General features: G+C 40.5%; 1 protein-coding gene across 1 annotated transcript; it reads right to left on the reverse strand.

The window, feature by feature from the left end:
• Window positions 1-19,843: 19,843 nt before the first annotated feature.
• LOC111883899 (ethylene-responsive transcription factor TINY) lies at window positions 19,844-20,974 on the reverse strand. Its single transcript, XM_023880229.3, has one exon. It carries the CDS (start codon window positions 20,711-20,713, stop codon window positions 20,027-20,029), a length of 687 nt encoding a protein of 228 aa, XP_023735997.1. The 5' UTR covers window positions 20,714-20,974; the 3' UTR covers window positions 19,844-20,026.
• Window positions 20,975-21,567: the final 593 nt, after the last annotated feature.

The raw sequence follows: 21,567 nt of genomic DNA on the forward strand, positions 1-21,567 counted from the left end.
TTCATGGATGAGTGATTTGTGCGGGACCGGTAGGTCAGTTGTGAGACAGTTAGCCTCCCTCAAGGAGTGAGGATCAAGTGCTCGCTATGCTTATGTATATTGTTAGGGTGTTGTGGTGACACTTGAGACAAATATAGGTAGGTGTGGAAGATAGTATGAGCCCGTACTACTGAAAGCACAGGACCCATACACGTATCAAGTAAGTCACAACCCCTAGAGTTTAGTCGGGAGTTGGTTCCCAGTTATTTATGTGGTTTACCTGATATCTTGTGGTATGTTTCATAATGGTGATGATGAGAGGCTTTGTGACTGGACCGAATCAGGATCAGGATCTGGAGACGGAGGTCAGGAGGGGCCAACAACACCTGAGCCCGTGGTGCAGATGGGTACGGAGGAGTTGGATGCCAAGATTTGGGAGATCCTGCATGATAAGGTTGCTGCTTGTTCCGGGCACAGCTACGGGAGATGTTTGGGTCTATTAAGACCGCCATAGTCGAGCACTTCGACAAGCGCTACGTAGCCCTTGCAGAGGCGGCTGCTACTGCAGCTGCATCGGTAGTAACAACGGAAGGAGGAGGAGGAGGAGCCACTCGGGGCATCCAGTATAGGGACTTCGATAACACGAAGCCCCCCTTGTGATGGGACACATGACCCCATCAAGGCTATGAGGTGGATCTCAGATGTGGAGGGGTGCTTCTTTACTTGCTCGTGTCCTCCTGACCAGAAGCTCGGGTGTGCTTTGAACCTGCTAAGGTCCGAGGCCAAGGACTGGTGGATATTGGAAACTAGGTCGTTCACTGATGATCAGAGAGCTGCTGTTACTTGGGAGCAATTCAAGGATATGTTCCGCGCCCGATACATTCCACGGGTCGAGCGAGAACGGTTGTCACAGGTTTTTTTGAGTTTGAGACAGGACAGGGAGTCGGTGACGAAGATCACCCGCATGTTCACAAAGAGGGCGATGTTCTGCCTAGAGTTTGCTTCTGAGCAGGCTCAGATGACCCGTTATCTGAGCATGCTCAAGACTAACATCTGTCAGTTTGTGTCTACCCAACGATGTGATACTCTTTTGGAGTTGCAGGAGGCTGCTAGGCGGTGTGAGTTGGAGATTGATCTGCAGATGAGGGAGCAGCAGCAGGCCCCGGAGCAGTCACAACCGGCGCCTAAGCGGTCTAAGACCTCTGATTCTAGGACCGGGGGTCAGGAGAGCCGCACTTGTGGAAAGTGCGAAAAGGGTCATTCTAGAGCTTGTCGAGCGAGTAGTGGGTGCCACAAGTGTGGCAAGGAGGGGCACTATGCCAGGGACTGTCGCCTGTCCTCCCCTACATCGGATATGAGGTTATGATATCATTGTCATCAGGTTGGTCACAATTGTCTGCAGCTCGCTGGCAGGCCGGCGTAGGTTCCAGCGCTGGCTACATTGAGGATTGTAGATGGGAGGCCAGTTAAGGCAGAGCCTCTGAAGGCTCAGGGGCGTGCCTTCCAGCTTACATCAGAGGAGGCCAGGGCAGCACCAGATGTGGTTGCTGGTATGTTTCTATCCTTTATCTCATTTATTATATATATTTTATGCTTATCCTTTGTACCTGTGATTAGGTATGTTATAGTGAACTCCTTGCCTGCTTTGGTTTTGTTTGAATCTGGGGCGAGTCGGTCTTTCAGATCTCAGTCGTTTAGTAGGGAGTTCAGTGTGCCAGTGGGTGAGTTAGAGTGTCCATTACGAGTCTCTGTGGCCAACGAACACGGGGTTTCTGCTTCTTCGATCTACCGAGGGTGTGAGTTGGAGATTTTCGGGGTGCCCTTTCCGATAGATTTGATTCCGATCTCCATGGGGGAAGTGTGTGTGATTGTAGGGATGGATTGGCTTAGTGGGTTCGGTGGCTTGATTGACTGTGAGGGCTAGCGAGTGGTACTTCGAACCCCAGGTAGGGGAGAATTGATTGTATATGGTGAGGACACCAAAGTGGGATCAAGGTTTTGTTCGGCTACCAGGGTTCGACAGTATATTCATCACGGGTGTGAGGGTTATCTATCGTATGTAGTGGATATGCGGGTCAGGGATCAGATTTCAGTTTTCAGAGGTTCCATTGGTTAGGGACTTTGCCGACGTGTTCCCAGAGGAGTTTCCAGGGATACCTCCAGAGAGACAGGTCAAGTTCCGGATCAACCTAGTACCGGGTGCGGCTCCTATCGCCAATGTGTTATACTGGTTGGTGCCACCCGAGATGCAGGAGCTGTCTTCACAGATGCAGGAACTGTTGGGCAAGCAGTTCGTTTGACCTAGCAGTTATCAATGGGGAGCAACGATCCTCTTCGTCAGGAAGAAGGATGGTTCGCACCGGATGTGCATTGATTATAAGGAGTTGAACAAGTTGACGGTGAAGAACCATTATCCAGTCCCTAGGATAGATAATCTCTTTGATCAATTACAGGGTGCATCTTGGTTCTCTAATATCGATTGAAGGTCGGGGTATCATCAGGTCGGGGTCAGAGAGGAGGACGTGGAGAAGATCGCGTTTCGGACTCGTTATGGTCATTACGAGTTCGTGTTGATGCCATTTGGGCTCACCAACGCACCAACAATATTCATGGACCTGATGAATCGGGTATGCAGACCGATGCTTGACCGTTTGGTCATCATGTTCATAGATGATATCTTGGTTTCCAAGACCCGAGAGCAGCACAAAGAGCACCTCAGGGAGTTGTTGGGAGTTCTGAGATGAGAACGGATGTATGCCAAGTTCTTAAAGTGCATGTTTTGGTTGCGAGAGGTCCAGTTCCTAGGACATCTCATTACCAGGAGGGGATTTTGGTCGACCTGGCTAAAATCGAGGAAGTTATGCAGTGGGAGGTGCCGAGGTCACCTTCAAACATCATGAGTTTTTTGGGTTTAGCAGGGTACTACCGGAGGTTTATTCGGGATTTCTCTAAGATTGCAGTACCCCTCACTCGTCTGACGAGGAAGCGGATGGATTTCTGGTAGGTTGCTGAGCAGCAGAGGGCGTTGGAGACCCTCCGTCAGCGTTTGTGCGAGACTCCAGTCTTAACATTCTCGGAGGGAATGGAGGATTTTGTGGTGTTCTGTGATGCATCTATCACAGGTTTAGGGCGGTCCTCATGGAGAGAGGACGGGTGATAGCCTACGCATCGCGACAGCTGAAGCCACATGAGACGAGATATCCTACTCATGATTTAGAGTTGGGAGTGGTGGCGTTCGCTCTCAAGATATGGATACATTACTTAAATGGGGCTCGTTGTACCATATACACGGATCACAAGAGTTTGAGACACATCATGGATCAGTCGAACCTGAATATGAGGCAACGCAGGTGGCTGGACGTAATCATGGACTACGACTGCGATATCCTTTACCACCCCAGTAAAGCAAATGTGACTGCGTACGCTCTGAGCCGCAAGTCCGATGGGTCTTCCACCCCAACGGTATGTATGAGGATAGAAGTAGATTCTCCGCTTGTGAGTTTGATCAGGGATGCTCAGGTGGAGGGCATGCGACCAAAGAACTGGAAAATGGAAAGGATTAGGGGTGAGAACACACGGTTTGTGCGGGATAGCCGAGGATTATTGACCTGATGCGGTCGGTTGTGGGTTCCAATGTCTGTAGGGGTCAGACAGACCGTGATGGAGGAGGCTCATAAGTTTCACTTCTCTATTCACCTGGGGGCCACCAAGATGTACTGGGATTTGAGTTTGAGCTTCTGTGGCCGTGCATGAAGTGATAAATCGCTTTATACATTGAGAGTTGCTTGACCTGTAGGATGGTCAAGGCCGAGCATCAGAGGTCGCACGGCAAGCTGCAGCCCCTGGATGTTACCAAGTGGAAATAGGAACAGATCACGATGGACTTTATTACCAAGTTGCCGAGGACGATGAAGGGGTTTTGATGCTATATGGGTCATCGTGGATCGGTTGACCAAGAGTGCCCATTTCTTGGCCATATCGGAGAGTTCACCAGCCGAGAAGTTGGCCGACATGTACGTCCGCAAGATCGTGGCTTGCCATGGGGTTCCGGTCTCCACTGTCTCTGACCGGGATGTTAGATTAACCTCTCGTTTCTGGTAGAAGTTCCACGAGGAACTGAGCACGCGGTTGCACTTTAGCACAACATTCCATCCGCAGACCGACGGTCAGAGCGAGCGGACCATTTAGACCCTCGAAGATATGTTGAGGGCGTGTGTCATTGACTTCGGTGGGAATTGGGATTCCCACCTACCCCTTGCAGAGTTCGCCTACAACAATAGCTGTCATTCCAGCGTTGGCGCTGTAACGCCCGGGTTTCAGGGCTAAGCATTTTTGTCAATGTAATAGTCTAGGTCAACTCTTGTAACTCTTTTTGAAGTAATAAAGATGAAATATTTGAGTATTATGTGAATTATATGTGTTTATTATTTAATTATAAATGTATAATTAATAAAGAATAAAAATGAGCGTCAAAATTAAAGTGTAAGATAATCCTGATATCTCTACATAAAGTTGTAGAATATGTCTCAAGGTTTCCGTGCATATAAGGAACGCTGAAATCCGAGTTATAACGAAGAAGTTATGACCCGTCGAAGTTTCACGACAGAACCGGCACGATACCGGGAAGCGTGAATAGTGAATTTACGATAGAGTGAGATTTAGCCTTAGTGATCTAAACGAAAGTCGTAGAATATGTTAAACTAAGAACATCGATAAAAAGAACGCCCAAATCTGACTTCGTATGAAGAAGTTATGAGATTTTAAACAGACCAATCTTGTCCCGGCTTGTTAAAAATATAACTTTAAAAATAAAGTCAAAATTAGCCGACGGAGTCTAAACGAAAGTTGTAGAGTATGTCTTCACCTACGCGTGGATATAAAGAACGTCAAAAACGGAGTTCGTATGAACGAGTTACAAATTATAATAGCATATTTACGTATTAAAATAAAGTATAAATCATGTATACGTACACATATATATACATATGTATATATCATTAGAAAGGTGTCGACGATGCGGTCATTATAAGACTAATGTTGAGTTCTTTCGACATTAGTTTAGTACAAATATCATTAAATCCATTTATAATAGTATTATAGAGGGGTGTTTAGTTGTTTATATAACTAAAAGGTCATCAAGTAATTATGGAGGGTAGTTTTTGAAAATTCAATTAGTATAAATAAGAGCCTTGGGCTCTCATATTTCTTGCACCATTCTCTTGATTCAAGAGTCTTTCTCTCCTTATCCCCAGAGCATTTCGGTCCCTCGTGATTCGACTTCTCTTTCTGTAGCTTAGTATAGTAAGGTGAGCGCTGAAGCGCTGCACGAATCTTTCTTAGAAAGATTCAGCGACGAAGTTCTGCCCCTGCAGAGCCCGACTCCTAGCTAAAACCCCCTTGTAAGTAAGTTATGGTTACCTTATTTTAATATAGCTTATATTTAAAATTACTATTGTTATTATGAACTTATAATAAATATTTGAGCTATTATTATAACTTATATAAGTGTCGTTATAATATTCTTTTTTACTACTCGCGGTACGGGGAATCTGGTTTAAAGGGCCGCATAGGGTTGTTGGATTTCAGAAGTGCTATATGCCAAAATGGTCCTGCCCTCCGGTGTTGTACGTCTGGCCCCTGTCTGTACATAGTGGTTGGAAAATATTGTTTAACGCTTATATAATAATAATAATACTAAGACTAATAGTTGGTCACGGTAAATATTAGACTAAAATTTAGCGATAATAATGCTAGGTTTCGTCGAAGGAAAATAGAATCGTTAGAAGCAAGCGCTGCCCGATTTTGGAATCATCACCTTAACAAGTGAGTGCATAGTTACTTTCAGCTTACACATAGGTATGAAGTATTTTATATAAATTACGTGCTATGTGTGCATATTATCTGAATACTTGCTATCTATGCCGGATGAACATTGTTATACATGTTTTCAATGATTTAAACTGTATATGTATTTTATATCTACGAAAATGTTGGGGTAAAACATGGGTAGATGTAATAGGTGATGTGTGATAAAATGATGAGAGGCCTCGATGTTGATGTTGTTGATTCTGTCATCTAGCGGAGTATGGATGACGACCACAGACTCTTCTAGACAGTCCAGTGGAACACTAGCAGGCTCGCAACCTGTAGGTGTTTGTGAACGATATGTTCACCGGTGTACTCCATCCCCCACATGGTTGCCTTTAGGACATTTATTGCTGAGGAATCCCCTTAGCAGTAGTGTCCGTCCCGATGATGATCCTTAGGCTAGGTCCCTTATGATAGGTGTTTAGGGACGTAAAGTGAGGATAACGGGAACGGGTAATCGGGTTATTGTTGATCGATGAAATTAATAAACTTATTTATTATGGCTTGAAAACCCTGTGTGCTCACCAGGCTCCCAAGCCTGACCCACTCAGTTTTATGTATTACAGGTAGTGGCGCATGAGCATAGGTGTGATGTTTTGGACGAGGGATTACGGATATAGGCATGTAGATATGAAATAATATAGTAAGGCTTATATTGTACTGTTTATGCTTTTGATCTATACGAACATGACATCCCGAGTTTTTTAATGAAATACATTTCTATGGAAATGCTTTTGATAAATCTTTATCATATTTTTGTTTTGGGACAAATTCCGCAACACTTTCATTTAAAATGTAACTCTGATTTTTAAACAAAGCATAAACAAACCGGTCTTTTCTGGCCGTGATTTTGGGGATGTCACAGTTGGTATCAGAGCATTAGTTTAAGCGAACTAGGAATTTGAAGGATTTCTAGACTTAAACTTAGAATGCTAAGCGATGATTGTGAGGTGTGAGCACTAGCTTATTTTAGGAATTGTGCCTAAAATGCTTTTATGTGCTAAAAGCTTTGTGCATAATATGCTGTTAATTGTTCGGATCTATGGTCTGTTGCCGACCGGATCTGGAAACCTTATGTGTTTAGGATTCTAAACGTACGACTACGATATTAGAACTAGCATATAAACATTTCAGAGTGATAAGGACGATTTAAAACGTCTATCCTAAATAAAGATCTAAATTCACCTTATTCGGTGTATAGATCAAGATGGCAAGGACCCGTAGCGGAAACATGAACGCAAATGGAGGTAGGAACCAACCCCCAGTGGTTCAGCAAATACCTGTTGTTGAAGAAGTTGCACCTGAGCCAGTCACCATGGCTGGAGTTCAAGCCATGATTCAGGCTATGCTAGCTGAACAAAGGGAAGAAATGAGACGGATGCTCCACGAAAATAGGGACGAACCTACCATACATGTTGAACCGACGGAGCCAGTTCCCGAGCCATCTGAGGAAGGGAACTATAGCCGCCAAGTGAGTCAAGTAGGGACTCAAGGTGAGCAAAAGGATGGCCCAGAAGGGAGAAACAACAAGGATGGGCGGATGTACAAAAATTTCATGGGTGCGAAACCACCAAGTCTCTCAGGAAGCCCAAAGCCTGTTGAGATTATGGACTGGATCTCCGAGATGGAGATGGTGTTTGAGAGTTGCGACTGCAGCGAGAAGCAGAAGACTGTCTTCACTGTGAGACAATTGAAAACTGGAGTCTTGAGTTGGTGGAAGCTATTGGCAGATACAATGCCACGGGGAGAAGCTCTGAAAATGTCATGGGATGAGTTCTTGGAACAACTAAAGGCGCAGTACTGTTCAGAGATAGACCTGATTGATCTGAACAATGAGTTCCAAAATTTGAAGAAGGGGAGAATGAGCATCGATGACTATGCTGCTGCATTTACGGAAAAGATGAAGTTGTTTCCATACCTAGTGCCAACCGAACTTTCCAAAATTGAGAAATTCGCAAACGGACTGCCGGCTGACTTTGGCCCAATAGTCAAGATGGCAACCACTCTGAAATCAGATGTTCGAGCAGCTAAGAACGTGGAGACCCAACAAAAGGAAAGAGGTCTGGAGAGGGCTGAGGTTGGTGAGAAACGGAAGTTCAATGGATCCTTGAAGTCCAACAAGAAGAGTAGATTCTCGAAGTCTGGTTCGAGGGGAGGAGGATCAGAAGCGAAGTGGTGTGACAAGTGCAAGAAGAAGCACTCTGGAAAGTGTGACGGAGGGGTCACTTGTTACAAGTGCGGAAAGCCTGGGCACTACGCCAATGAATGCACCCTCAACCAGAAAGCATGTTATGGGTGCAATGAAGAAGGGCACATTTTGAAGGACTGCCCGAAGAAGGAGACAGGAAGACCCAACATACCACCGAAGCCGAAGGCGAGAGCCTTACAGATGACGCTCGAGGCTGCAAAGGAGGCAGCCGATGTCGCTTCAGGTACCTTTCTTGTAAATGGTTTGCCTGCAAATATACTATTTGATTCCGGAGCCAACTACTCCTTTGTGTCGCATAAATTTGGTGGGAAATTAGCATTGCCTGTAGAAAAACTAGATAATGCCCTGATTGTAGAAGTTGCTAGTGGCAAATTCGTACCTGTTAGTAATCGTATTAGGAACATCGTCATTGACCTAAACGGAAATGAATTCCACGAAGAGCTATTACCCATAGAGTTAAACGGTTTCGACATCATTTTGGGTATGGATTGGCTTAGCGCCAACGATGCTGAGATTCAATGCCGAAAGAAGATAGTAAAGGTAAACCCACCCAGAAAAGAATCATTTATGGTGTATGGGGACAAACGCAGAGTGAATTCTGGAATCATCTCCCTGATGAAAGCCAGGAAATGTTTGTCCAAAGGATGTGCATCATACTTGGCATTCGTAATCGATGCCAAGAAGGAGAAGAAAGAGGTGCACAATATACCGGTTGTATGTGATTATCCGGAAGTCTTTCCCGAAGATCTTCCCGGATTACCACCTGATAGGCAAGTGGAGTTTCATATAGACTTGTTACCAGGAACAACACCGATAGCAAAGGCACCTTACCGATTAGCATCGACGGAGATGAAGGAGCTCATGACGCAACTTCAGGAGCTGTTGGACAACGGTTTTATTCGACCTAGTTCATCACCCTGGGGAGCTCCGGTGTTATTCGTGAAGAAGAAGGACGAAAGTATGGGAATGTGTATAGACTACCGAGAGCTGAATAAGGCAACGGTGAAGAACAAATATCCATTGCCAAGGATTGATGACCTATTCGATCAGCTGCAAGGTTCGAGCTACTTCTCAAAGATCGATCTTAGGTCAGGATATCATCAGCTAAAGGTGAGAAAGCAGGATATTGAGAAGACTGCATTCAGAATGAGATATGGACACTACGAGTTCTTGGTTATGTCATTCGGGCTAACCAATGCTCCCGCAGCATTCATGGATTTGATGAATAGGGTTTGTAAACCATTCCTTGATAAATCCGTGATAGTGTTCATCGACGACATTCTCATCTACTCGAAAAGCCAAGAGGAGCATGGCAAGCATCTACGAGAAGTATTAGAAGTGTTGAAGAAGGAGAAGATTTTTGCAAAGTTCTCCAAATGCGACTTTTGGATACGGGAAGTCCAATTCTTGGGTCATGTTGTTAACCAGGAGGGAATAATTGTTGACCCCGCAAAGATCGAGGCTGTAATGAAGTGGGAACGTCGAAAGAGTCCCACGGAGATTCGAAGCTTTCTAGGATTAGCCGGATATTATCGACGATTTATCCAAGGCTTTTCTTCGATAGCTGCTCCATTAACAGCTTTGACTCATAAAGGAGCTACGTATACGTGGAGTGAGAAACACGATGAGGCATTCGAGAAGCTAAAGAAGAAGTTATGTGAAGCACCGATACTTTCTCTACCCGATGGAGTCGAAGATTTCGCAGTTTATAGTGACGCTTCTGGAGTCGGGTTGGGTTGTGTTCTAACCCAAAGAGAAAAGGTGATAGCATACGCATCTCGACAATTGAAAGAGCACGAAAAGAACTACCCCACTCATGATCTGGAGTTGGCAGCGGTAGTTTTTGCCTTAAAGATATGGAGGCATTACCTCTATGGCACGAAGTGCAAGCTCTTCACTGATCATAAGAGTCTCCAGTATCTCTTTAATCAGAAGGAGTTGAACATGAGGCAACGATGCTGGCTAGAACTTCTCAAGGACTACGACTGTGATATACTTTACCACCCAGGTAAAGCAAATATTGTTGCTGATGCTCTCAGTCGGAAAGTCAATCTGGAAAGGAAAAGGCCAAGAGCGTTAAGAATTAAAGTCGTCTCGACGATTGTGGAAAGTATCAGGAAAGCTCAAGAAGAAGCTTTAGAGAAAAATGACCGAAAGGAAGAACGTTTGGGAAGAACGTTAGTGTTTGGTACAAACAGACGAGGACTGAAGGTATTCCAAGATCGAATTTGGGTACCTAAGACGGGAGGAATAAGAGATCTTCTGATGGAAGAAGCACACAAGACCATGTACTCGATTCATCCCGGTAGCACTAAAATGTATAGGGACCTAAAACCCTACTACTGGTAGCCGACGATGAAGCTCGATGTTGCAAAGTATGTGGCTGAGTGCGTAACATGTGCGAGGGTTAAGGCACAACATCAGAAACCGTATGGGAGTTTGGAACCTTTACCTGTACCCATGGGTAAATGGGAAGACATCACCATGGATTTTGTGACTAAACTGCCCAGGACGAAGAACGGTCACGACATGATTTGGGTAGTCGTGGATCGTTTCACCAAGAGTGCACACTTCATAGCAGCCAACGAGAAGTGGTCTATGGATAAGCTCGCAAATGCTTACGTGAAGGAAATTGTAAGACTTCACGGTGTCCCTCTTACGATTGTATCAGATCGTGATAGTCGTTTCACGTCAAGGTTTTGGAGGAGTTAGGTACAAAGTTGTGTTTGAGTACTGCTTATCATCCGCAAACTGATGGTCAGAGCAAAAGAACTATTCAGACGTTGGAAGATATGCTGAGAGCATGTACCCTCGAATTCCAAGGGAATTGGGACGAGCACTTACCTCTGGTAGAATTTTCCTACAACAATAGTTTTCACTCGAGCATCAAGATGGCTCCTTATCAAGCCTTGTATGGGCAGAAGTGTCGTATGCCGTCTTGTTGGCTTGAAGCCGGAGAGAAGCAGTTTATGGGCCCCGAGATAGTCCATGAGACTGCTGAGAAGTTGAAGGTGATTAGGGAAAGGATGTTAGCAGCCCAGGATCGTCAGAAGAGCTATGCTGACAAGAAAAGACGACCGATAACTTTCGAAGTTGGGGATTCCGTTTTGCTTAAAGTCTCACCGTGGAAGGGACTTATACGATTTGGGAAACGAGGAAAGTTGAGTCCAAGGTTTATTGGACCGTTCAAAGTTCTTCAGAAGATAGGGAACCAAGCTTACAAGCTGGAATTGCCCGAAGAACTCAATGGTATTCATAACACCTTCCATGTGTGTTATTTGAGGAAATTCATGGGAGATGTTCCCCACATAATTCCAATCTCAGAGTTAAGGATGGATGAAAATAAAAGGTTGATCGAAGAGCCTGAGGCAATTGTTGACCGTAAGACTAAGAAGTTACGACGCAAGATGGTCGACTTGGTGCTAGTTCGATGGAAACATTCGAATGGGCCGAATCTCACTTGGGAAACAGAGGATGACATGATGAGTCGCTATCCACATCTGTTTGCTGATGTATGATTCCGGGATGGAATCATCCTAAGGGGGAGAGAATTGTAACGCTCGGGTTTCAGGGCTAAGCATTTTTGTCAATGTAATAGTCTAGGTCAACTCTTGTAACTCCTTTTGAAGTAATAAAGATGAAATATTTGAGTATTATGTGAATTATATGTGTTTATTATTTAATTATAAATGTATAATTAATAAAGAATAAAAATGAGCGTCAAAATTAAAGTGTGAGATAATCCCGATATCTCTACATAAAGTTGTAGAATATGTCTCAAGGTTTCCGTGCATATAAGGAACGCTGAAATCCGAGTTATAACGAAGAAGTTATGACCCGTCGAAGTTTCACGACAGAACCAGCACGATACCGGGAAGCGTGAATAGTGAATTTATGATAGAGCGAGATTTAGCCTTAGTGATCTAAACGAAAGTCGTAGAATATGTTAAACTAAGAACATCGATAAAAAGAACGCCAAAATCTGACTTCGTATGAAGAAGTTATGAGATTTTAAACAGACCAATCCTGTCCCAGCTTGTTAAAAATATAACTTTAAAAATAAAGTCAAAATTAGCCGACGGAGTCTAAACGAAAGTTGTAGAGTACGTCTTCACCTACGCGTGGATATAAAGAACGTCAAAAACGGAGTTCGTATGAACGAGTTACAAATTATAATAGCATATTTACGTATTAAAATAAAGTATAAATCATGTATACGTACACATATATATATACATATGTATATATCATTAGAAAGGTGTCGACGATGCGGTCATTATAAGACTAATGTTGAGTTCTTTCGACATTAGTTTAGTACAAATATCATTAAATCCATTTATAATAGTATTATAGAGGGGTGTTTAGTTGTTTATATAACTAAAAGGTCATTAAGTAATTATGGAGGGTAGTTTTTGAAAATTCAATTAGTATAAATAAGAGCCTTGGGCTCTCATATTTCTTGCACCATTCTCTTGATTCAAGAGTCTTTCTCTCCTTATCCCCAGAGCATTTCGGTCCCTCGTGATTCGACTTCTCTTTCTGTAGCTTAGTATAGTAAGGTGAGCGCTGAAGCGCTGCACGAATCTTTCTTAGAAAGATTCAGCGACGAAGTTGTGCCCCTGCAGAGCCCGACTCCTAGCTAAAACCTCCTTGTAAGTAAGTTATGCTTACCTTATTTTAATATAGCTTATATTTAAAATTACTATTGTTATTATGAACTTATAATAAATATTTGAGCTATTATTATAACTTATATAAGTGTCGTTATAATATTTTTTTTTACTACTCGCGGTACGGGGAATCTGGTTTAAAGGGCCGCATAGGGTTGTTGGATTTCAGAAGTGCTATATGCCAAAATGGTCCTGCCCTCCGGTGTTGTACGTCTGGCCCCTGTCTGTACATAGTGGTTGGAAAATATTGTTTAACGCTTATATAATAATAATAATACTAAGACTAATAGTTGGTCACGGTAAATATTAGACTAAAATTTAGCGATAATAATGCTAGGTTTCGTCGAAGGAAAATAGAATCGTTAGAAGCAAGCACTGCCCGATTTTGGAATCATCACCTTAACAAGTGAGTGCATAGTTACTTTCAGCTTACACATAGATATGAAGTATTTTATATAAATTACGTGTTATGTGTGCATATTATCTGAATACTTGCTATCTATGCCGGATGAACATTGTTATACATGTTTTCAATGATTTAAACTGTATATGTATTTTATATCTACGAAAATGTTGGGGTAAAACATGGGTAGATGTAATAGGTGATGTGTGATAAAATGATGAGAGGCCTCGATGTTGATGTTGTTGATTCTGTCATCTAGCGGAGTATGGATGACGACCACAGACTCTTCTAGACAGTCCAGTGGAACACTAGCAGGCTCGCAACCTGTAGGTGTTTGTGAACGATATGTTCACCGGTGTACTCCATCCCCCACATGGTTGTCTTTAGGACATTTATTGCTGAGGAATCCCCTTAGAAGTAGTGTCCGTCCCAATGATGATCCTTAGGCTAGGTCCCTTATGATAGGTGTTTAGGGACGTAAAGTGAGGATAACGGGAACGGGTAATCGGGTTATTGTTGATCGATGAAATTAATAAACTTATTTATTGTGGGTTGAAAACCCTATATGCTCACCAGGCTCACAAGCCTGACCCACTCAGTTTTATGTATTACAGGTAGTGGAGCATGAGCATAGGTGTGATGTTTTGGACGAGGGATTACGGATATAGGCCTGTAGATATGAAATAATGTAGTAAGGCTTATATTGTACTGTTTATGCTTTTGATCTGTACGAACATGACATCCCGAGTTTTTTAATGAAATACATTTCTATGGAAATGCTTTTGATAAATCTTTATCATATTTTTGTTTTGGGAAAAATTCCGCAACACTTTCATTTAAAATGTAACTTTGATTTTTAAACAAAGCATAAACAAACCGATCTTTTCTAGCCGTGATTTTGGGGATGTCACAGGCGCCCCACATATCGAGCTATTGTATGGGCGGATATATCGCACCCCGATTTGCTGGGGTGAGGTCGTACACTGGGTGATGGGACGGACGGAGGTAGTCTTGTTGACTACTGAGAAGATTCAACAGATTAGGCAGTGTTTACAGACCGCTTAGAGTCGGCAGAAGAGTTACGCCGACAGACGCTGATCTAAGTTAGAGTTCTAGGTGGGGGATATGGTTCTCCTGAAGGTATCACCCTGGAAGGATGTGATCCGCTTCAGGAAGAGGGGAAATTGGATCCCCAATTCATTGGCCCGTTCAAGATCATTGCCAGGGTTGGCAAGGTGGTTTATAGGTTGGAGCTACCGGAGGAACTTAGTCGGATCCACAACACTTTCCACATCTCGCAGTTGTGAAATTGCATTATGGATCAGGAGGCAGTGGCGTCGTTGGACGATATTAAGGTCGATGAGCGCCTAAATTACGTGGAGAGGTCTGTGGCCACACTGGAGAGGAAGATGAAAGTTATGCGGAACAAGGAGATACCTTTGGTGAAGGTACAATAGGAGCATCAGAGGGGTTTTGAGTGGACTTGGGAGCCGGAAGATGAAATGCGGGAGCACTATCCAGAGTTGTTTATCACAACCGATTTCGAGGACGAAGTGTAGTTCAAGTGGGGGAGAATTGTAACGCCCCGATTCTCAGGTATTAATATTATGGCTTTAATTTTCAAGTTTCAAGGTCTACTCGACGAGTTTGGTGCCTTGACTCGTCCAGAAGCAGCGGGTTTGGGGCCACGTGTTTAAGTGACCAGCTCGTTGAGTCAGAAGAGTGACTCGACGAGTTAGAGCTGGAGGGTGAAACCCTAATTTTCGGGGTTTTGCACCTTATTTAAGGAGTCATCTGCCTCCCCTTGTCTCTTACAGACACTTGAGAGTCCAGCAAACCCTATTTTGTGTGAGAGCTTCATTTGAGTGTGTTCGTTTTGAGCTTTGGAAGGTGGAACTTGTGAAGGGAGCTTGAAGGTCAAGTAGCTAGCAACAAGGAACTCATGTGGATCTAAAAATCTATCTCAGTTAGCTTCATTTGAGGTATTAATTCGTGAACTTGGCCTGATTTCTTGCTAGATCTCTTTGGATGAAGTTTAGGGCTTTTTGGCTTGGTTGTGAAGCTATTGTTGAGTATGAGCTGGATCTGTAGTTTGGTGCCTTAGCATGGCTTAAAAAGCATTTTTAAAGATGAAGGACCGGAGGGACTCGGTGAGTGGCATGGTTGACTTGATGAGTTCGATGAAGATCAACGTAGACTCGACGAGTCAGTAGAATGACTTGGCGAGTCCGATGAAGATTTCCTTGGGCTCAGCGTGTCAGTCGAGTGACTCGGCAAGTTGGCAAGTTATGCAAGGAACTCGGCGAGTAGCTAAGGGTACTCGACGAGTTGAGGATAACATGGACTGTTGACCTTGGCAGTTGACTTTGACTTTGACTTTGACCAAGGGTTGACTGTTGGACTTTTGGGGTATTTTGGGATATTATGAGCATGGCAGGGACGTTGAGTCAAGAAGGTCATGATGGGTACTAGTTTATTATTTATGGTATGATAGTGTGGAATTCCCAGGGACAATAGTCAGAGATTAGCAGTACTTCAGCACTACTCGTGAGGTGAGTTGTCCTTACTATATCAACAGTGTCTAAGGAACCAATGTCGAACCTTTATGGATTGTATTCGATTATGGCATGATATTTTTATCGGTTTGCATTCTGGTGGTTAGGATGGTGATATGCTTAAGCTTAGTGAGCTGGTTAGGTCGGTGTCCTGGTTATAGGATAATGCTATGCTTAGTGACTTGGTTAGGTCTGTAACCCGGTTATTGGGATGTTGCTATGATTAGTGATCTGTTAGATCGGTCTGACTGTTAGATGATATGAGCTAGCGTATAATATTTCTGTGCACATGTTTGTTTGATTGGGGTTGGGTTGAGGCGGTCCTGCTTTATGCTGAAGGCGAACATACCCGGTGAGTGGTCCGGATAGGCTGTAGGCCCTACGAGGCGGTACAGTCATTCCAAGGGCTCGGGAGCGGTGCAGATAGGTTGTAGGCCCTAGGAGGCGGTCCAGTCAGAGTGAAGGCACATTATGCATGCTGATTTGTATTTATATGTGTGATATGATTATGGTTATGTGAGATTTGTATTTTGGGCGAACTCACTAAGATTTCGAGCTTATAGTTTCAGTTTATCCGTTTCAGGTACATCAGGGGATCGCGACAAGGCGAAGGCATGATCTTACAGCTCCTCGTGATTTGTTTATGTTTCTAGGAAAACTCAGATAATATACATTTTGAAAACAAAGTTGTAATGATTTTAATGATTTGAAGTGTTTTAAAAAGTTCAAATTTGTCTTGAAATTTTTGGGTGTTACAGTCAAGCTGAAGGCTTTGTATGCATGATACTTGTTATTATGTTTATATGGTGGTACTTTGGTGAAACTCACTATGATTTGTAAACACTTAATGAAATTGGGTTGATTTTAAAAGTTTAAATTTATTGTGATTTTATGGATGTTACAACAACTTCATATCATGGGTTAAACCTCTTATAAATCCAATTCTGTTACTTCCATTTGATTCTGTTAAACCATTTTTATTAATCAAATTCACTTAGAATTCATTAGTTTCTATTTCCATCGTATGATTGAGCTCATAAACCTTAAGATCAATCAAATCATAATAAAAGTAGCATCATAACATTATATATATATATATATATATATATATATATATATATATATATATATATATATATATATATATATATACACACACTCTAACCTTATAATCATGAATGTGATCTCATAGCCACATAAACAAACCAATATATATATATATATATATATATATATATATATATATATATATATATATATATATATATATATATATATACACACACACTCTAACCTTATAATCATGAATGTGATCTCATAGCCACATAAACAAACCAATATATATATATATATATATATATATATATATATATATATATATATATATATATATATATATATATATATATATGTGGGATGGTTCCAATAAAAACAGTAAATAGTATGAAAACGTAAAAACATTACTCTTATTGACAAGAACGAGAGGAAGATTGCTTAGGTGGCATGGGAGAAAGTCTTAATAGCTAAAGTTCATGGAGACCTGGGTGTAGGGAGTTTCTTTGCTTTGAATAGGGCTCTTTTATTCAAATGCATTTGGTGTTTTCGGTCTTCTCCTGATTCTCTTTGGGTGCGGGTGGTCAAAGCTACTCATGGGGACCGTGGCCTTTTGGATTATGATATTAGCCATAATCGTAACTCAGTATGGATCGATATCATTCATGTTATTTCTAATATAAGACAAAAGGTGTAAATCTTATGGCTTCTTGTAAGAAAATGATTGGCAATGGTTTTGATTCTTTTTTTTTTGGACATTTGGTGTGCAAATGTGTCTCTCAAAGATCACGTTCCGCAATTATTTGATTTAGAGACTAACAAGGAAGGTTTAGTTGCAGATAAGTGTAATAGTATTTTTTTTTAGATTCTTTCTGTCGTTCTTGTTTGGGAGGGGCGAAATCTAAACAACTTGCAGGTCTAATTTCATTTATGTCCTCACTTTCTCTTGTCGTGATACCTGATAAATAGGTGTACAACTTAGATTTTTCAGGTATTTATACAGTTTCTTTTGCTCGAAACTTGATAGACCGGGTTACTTTGGGTACGGTTGGTAATGCTACTAGATAGGTGTCTTTGGTTCATCATAAAGTAAATATTTTCTGTTGGAAAATGTTTTTGGACAAGTTACCTACTAGATAGAATTTATCTTTGAAAGAGTTAGATATCCAATCGATCATGTACCCGATTTGTGACAGTGGTGTAGAATTAGTGAATCTCGTGTTCTCTTCGTGCTTGGTTGCTAAAGCAGTTTTGGATAAATTTTGAAGTGGTGGGGTTTGGAGGATCATGATTTTAGTTCTACCAGTGACTAGGTAGATTGGTTTGATAATGTTAGATTGATGAACACGTTTAAAGATGTTTTGGAAGGAGTATTCATTATTGCTTGGTGGTTCTTATGGATGTTTCGAAATAAGATCATTTTTGGTTATGAGCAACAAAAGAAGTGCCTGATTTTTTATAGTATTGCTTTTCATTCTTTCCTTTGGTGTTCTAATAGGTCTAAATTGTCTTTTGATTGGATGTTGTGGCTCCAAAACCCAACTCTTGCTTTCTTGTAATGACTTAGACCTTTTTTTAAGATAGCTTCTTGCTAGTCTTTGTGTGTTTTTATATAAATTGTTGTTTTTAAAAAAGAGGAAAATGACTTGCAAAGATAATTACCTTTCCATCTTGTTCACATTTAGGTAACTTTATTTTTTTGTATACATCTGATCATTTAGCTTTTTAGATGTGTTCACATATTACCATTGTCTCCTGCTATAACATATGGGAATGGTAATATGTAAACACATTTAACAAGTTAAATTGTCAAATTTATCCAAAAAAAGAAAGTTGTCTAAATGTGAACAATTTTTTTTATATAAATTTCTTAATATTTTTAAAAATTACTTACAATATTTTTATGATATTTGTTTCCTATAGGTTTTCTAATACAATGTTTTAAACTTTTTTTATAATTTTTTAAGCATTTTTTATACTTTCATATAATTTTAATATATGTGATTTTAAACCAAATATTTTATAAATATTCTAAATTTTTTTACAAGTATTTAACTTGTTTTTTTCTTTTTATATTTTCATACAACTTTTTTCGAATTTTCATATATTTATTTCTAAACATTATTTTACAACATTTTTAAGTGTTTCACAGATTTTATATGACAGTATAATAATTTTTTATAACATTTTAAAATATTTTCGTTAAATGTTAGTTTAAAATGTTGTATTAAAAAATTAAAAGTTTATAAACTTCTAATTAAAAGTATTAAAAAGTTGGAATAGTTGTAAAACATTTACATTATATAGATTTTTTTAATTTGCTAAGTAATATATATATATATATTTTTAAAAAACCCTCCATACTTATTGTTATATATTTAATTTATTTAATTCTATTGTTAGATACTATTTATTTTAAAAATATTGCATATGCTTAAAAACAAAAGAAAAAAAATTATAAGAGGCTATATAAAATATTTCTCAAAATAAAAACATATTTATTAATTAAAATCTAAAGTTTAAAACTGATCAATATTTAATTAATATTTAAGAAATTATTGATATTTTAAAAATAACATTTTCAAAAATAATATAAACAAATATGAAAAATAAAATCACTATTAAAAATAGAAAAAATGACTTATAATGGTAATTAAATTTTCGTTTTCTTCATATTTAGACAAATCTTTTTCATGTACATTTAACAATTTAACTTATTAATTTGTTTAAATATTACTACTGTCACCTGCTATTGCCGACGACAATGTCAACCAATATGTGAATACATATAACAATTTAAATGGTCAAATATGTAGAAAAATAAAAAAGTTACGTAAATATGAACAAAACGATAAAAATAATTATTCTAATTATTAATTTTCTAAAAAAAAAAAAGTTAGGAAAAAACTTAAGAGAACCATGTGATCTGAAAATATGAAAATACTAGTAAATTTTCACAAATAACTAAACCGATAAATCTCAGATCAATTCATTTAAAATACGATCGAGACAATCACATTATTACAATATATATCATTCGAAGAAAATATAATAAAAACGACATTTTATTGCTCTACAATCCTCTTTTATCTATCTTCATTAATAGTTTCTCAACAAAAATCTTGGTTTATAATAATTATAAAAAAGAAAGAAACTTGAAATACATTGCTCTTCGAGTAAGTGTTCTAACCAAAATTATCCAATTATTTTAAAAGGGCCACATGTGTGTTTTAATCTCATAATTAAAGGAAAAAGAAAAATAGACGCAAATTCAATTTTGAATTTCTTTTTAGTAATCTTGCCATGAATAGTTGTCGGAAAAAAATGTGCCGGAAGAAGTAGAAGGTAATATAGACGACGGCTCCCCGGGGAAATATCCACCATCGCACTCCGCCGGCCACGGTGTAGATAATGAGTAGTAGTCCCACCCCGAGTCCACGAACACGTAATTGTTCCTCGACTCACCCGAACAATAACTCTCACTCAAACTCGGTAGCTCAACTATTTCGTCCAGTTCCTCCGCCGGTGGCGACATTGTCGACACCTCTTCAGAAGCTGAAGTTAACGTGGAGACACCGGAGTACGAAGATGAAGATGACGTGGAGGATGTTGACGTGGACGGGGTCGTTGTTGTTGTTGCGGTGGTGGTGGTGATTGGGTTAAGATGGATCATGGCTGCGGCTTTGGTGGCTGCCGCTTGGACGTCACGGGGAGAACAAGAGTCCGGTCGTGGTAAAACTCCGGCAAGCTCCGGGAAGTTAAGGATCGCCGACGAGCCTTTTATAGAGAGTGCAGCCACGTCGTGTGCACGCGCCGCCATTTCTGGGTCAGAAAAGGTGCCAAGCCAGATCCGAGACTTCTTTTTGGGTTCTCGGATCTCAGATACCCATTTGCCCCATGCCCGCATACGAACCCCTCGGTAAACCGGATGCTTACTGTTGTTTTTGTTATCAGATTCTCTGTTTCGTTTGCTCATTTTCCGAGGGAGTTCAGCTATTGCTGCGGTGATCACGAAATCTTCAAATGGATAGTCCGATCGGATCTGAGTTAGAATGAAGGTTCAGAGTGTTCAGACAGACAAAGAGAAGTGAGGTGTAGGTGAGGAGGGAGAAATGAAGAGGTGTTTACAAGTGTTGAAGTCTAAATGCTCCCATAATTGTTGGTATGAGTCCATGTATATATACTACTATATTTATGGAGAGAGAGATAGACAGGAAGATAGAGAGAGAAAGAGAAAAAGAAAAAGAAAAAGGCAACTTGCATGTAGCCACCAAGGAAGGTGAAGGAAAAGGTGCAATTCCTGTATATTTTTTGAGGTTTACTAAAATGTACGAAATTTGGAAAAACAACGCGTTATATTAATACTAGTAATATTTTTGGATTTATTTTGGATGAAACGTGTGTTATACTATCAATGCCAAGCTGTAATATGGGAGATATAATAATTTCTAATGCTCTAAAAAACCGATTCAAGGTGGGTAATGTAATTCTACTACAGTACTATCCACTGATAAAGATTTTTACTTTCCTTTTTAAAAGTTCAGTCGTAAATTTTTTGATGAGGACTTTGCACCCTTCTACTCAACATGTTGGTATCCAGGGTATAGAAAAGGTGATCGAATTGTGGAACGCCCAATTATTTATGTAATCTTTTCAACCTCATTAAAAATGCCCTCAACACCCGTTAACATAAGTTTTATACAAGTAGATTGAGTTTTGTTGAGACCAATCACCTAAGAATATCTCATGCATTGTCCACATAGAAAATTTTTGATATAATCAAAGCCAACATTACCCCCTTTGGCTCAATGAAACGTCGCATGAGAAACC

The sequence above is a fragment of the Lactuca sativa genome, chromosome 7 (assembly GCF_002870075.4).
Source record: "Lactuca sativa cultivar Salinas chromosome 7, Lsat_Salinas_v11, whole genome shotgun sequence".
Taxonomy (NCBI): Eukaryota; Viridiplantae; Streptophyta; class Magnoliopsida; order Asterales; family Asteraceae; genus Lactuca; species Lactuca sativa.

Excerpts from the sequence above, each read along its gene's own strand:
- LOC111883899 (XM_023880229.3), bottom strand. The coding sequence starts at position 20,713 with ATGAGCAAACGAAACAGAGAATCTGATAACAAAAACAACAGTAAGCAT.